Raw genomic sequence first — 1,754 nt, forward strand, 5'->3', positions numbered from 1 at the left:
ATTTTAAAGATGACATAGTTAAGAACGATACAGGAAACTTCAGGAAGGAAAAGCACAAAGATTTTAAAGATGACATAGTTAAGAACGATACAGGAAACTTCAGGAAGGAAAGGCATAAAGATTTTAAAGATGACATAGTTAAGAACGATACAGGAAACTTCAGGAAGGAAAAGCACAAAGATTTTAAAGATGACATAGTCAAGAACGATGCAGGAAACTTAAGGAAGGAAAGGCACAAAGATTTTAAAGATGACATAGTTAAGAACGATGCAGGAAACTTAAGGAAGGAAAGGCACAAAGATTTTAAAGATGACATAGTTAAGAACGATGCAGGAAACTTCAGGAATGAAAGGCATAAAGATTTTAAACGGTGCAGTAGACAGAAATTGATTCCAGATAGGAAAATAAAGCGGATAGACAGAGGATGCGATCAACAAGTTTTTAATTTGACCGAAACCGCATCTACGTCATCTCCTGAGAGCAAGATAGTAGGAAGGACCTCGAGGTCAAGATTGAGGTCACCGGAGGACAAAACGGAGGGTGCGGATCAGAAGAAATTGGTAAGAACGCCAAGGGCCATTTCCCTGGAACGTGCCACCTTGCGGAGGAGAAGCCGAATTGGAGACGGATACCACACTCCACCTCGTAACTACCTGACATTATCAGAACAAATTCTCTACTGGGACGCACAAGATGGCCGCTGTCGCAGTAATAAAATGTAAGTTTACCTGATGGTTTTATTCGCGGGAGAATTACTGAATATTTTGCTTACCAATTTTTACCGTGATGATTGGAAATACATGTAAAATAATTTTATAATACTCCTACGAAAACCTACGAACTCAGAAGTTTAAAATGGATTTGTTTTTTTAAACCAAAGTTAATTGGGTGAATCGTGAAGTATTCTCAAACAGTCATACAAAACTATTTTCATGTAGAGCAGAAGAATCAGAAGGAAAACTTGAAATTTAGTAGCTTACTTATTATATATTTAGGCTTACTTTTCTTTAAAGATTTCGCTTGCTTTAGAATCACGACTTTTACTGGATTCGAAACGTTTCACTTGTGACGATTTTTACCAGTTAAGAACCTTTTTACATGTGAGGTGTGTTATTACTGTTGTAGCACAACTAGTAACTGTGTTTTTGTTAATTAATGTCACGAACCAGACGCTCTTTAGTGGTTAGCATGCGAAGCTGTGGATGGAAGGTTCAAGACATGAACATGATCGCGTCATGACAGGACAGTCAGTCCTGTTATCCTTTAAAAAAAAGCCCTTCTAACGGCAACTGCTGGTAACTAACTATTCCTCTACTGATCAGCCTATATCAAATTTAAGGATAATTGTCCTGAACCCCTTTGGTTTGTGAGCGGGACGGTTGTGTATAAAGCACACTCAGCTTGAAAATTCTATTTATAGGGAAGAGGACGAGAAACCATGGGTTATTGGAACAAGGAGGTCGTGGGTTACTGGAACAAGGAGGTCAATGTATGCCAAGTTTTGTTTGTTTTTCCATTCATGTCGCTCTTTGTCTTGTATTTGTTGTAGGTATATATATCCTGAAGGGAATTCTCTTACGTCAGTAACCTGGGTAACTCTGTAGAATAGAGACTAGCCTTCATAAAGTTGGTTGATTACATCGAAGTCAGTAACCTGGGTAACTCTGTAGAATAGAGATTAGCCTTCATAAAGTTGGCTGATTACATCGAAGTCAGTAACCTGGGTAACTCTGTAGAATAGAGATTAGCCTTCA

At 38.3% G+C, this 1,754-nt stretch overlaps 1 protein-coding gene across 1 annotated transcript in view; it reads left to right on the forward strand.

The window, feature by feature from the left end:
• LOC111084062 overlaps positions 1–1,489 on the forward strand; it is a gene marked incomplete at its 3' end in the record, with an annotated part of 3,396 nt that extends 1,907 nt beyond the window's left edge. Inside the window, exons 2-3 of the mRNA XM_022380847.1 lie at positions 15–718; positions 1,421–1,489. Of these exons, the coding sequence (XP_022236555.1) occupies positions 15–718; positions 1,421–1,489 (773 nt within the window). The remainder of the gene's footprint in view (positions 1–14; positions 719–1,420) is intronic.
• Between the last annotated feature and the right edge of the window lie 265 nt (positions 1,490–1,754).

This window comes from Limulus polyphemus, unplaced genomic scaffold, assembly GCF_000517525.1.
Source record: "Limulus polyphemus unplaced genomic scaffold, Limulus_polyphemus-2.1.2 Scaffold13284, whole genome shotgun sequence".
Taxonomy (NCBI): domain Eukaryota; kingdom Metazoa; phylum Arthropoda; class Merostomata; order Xiphosura; family Limulidae; genus Limulus; species Limulus polyphemus.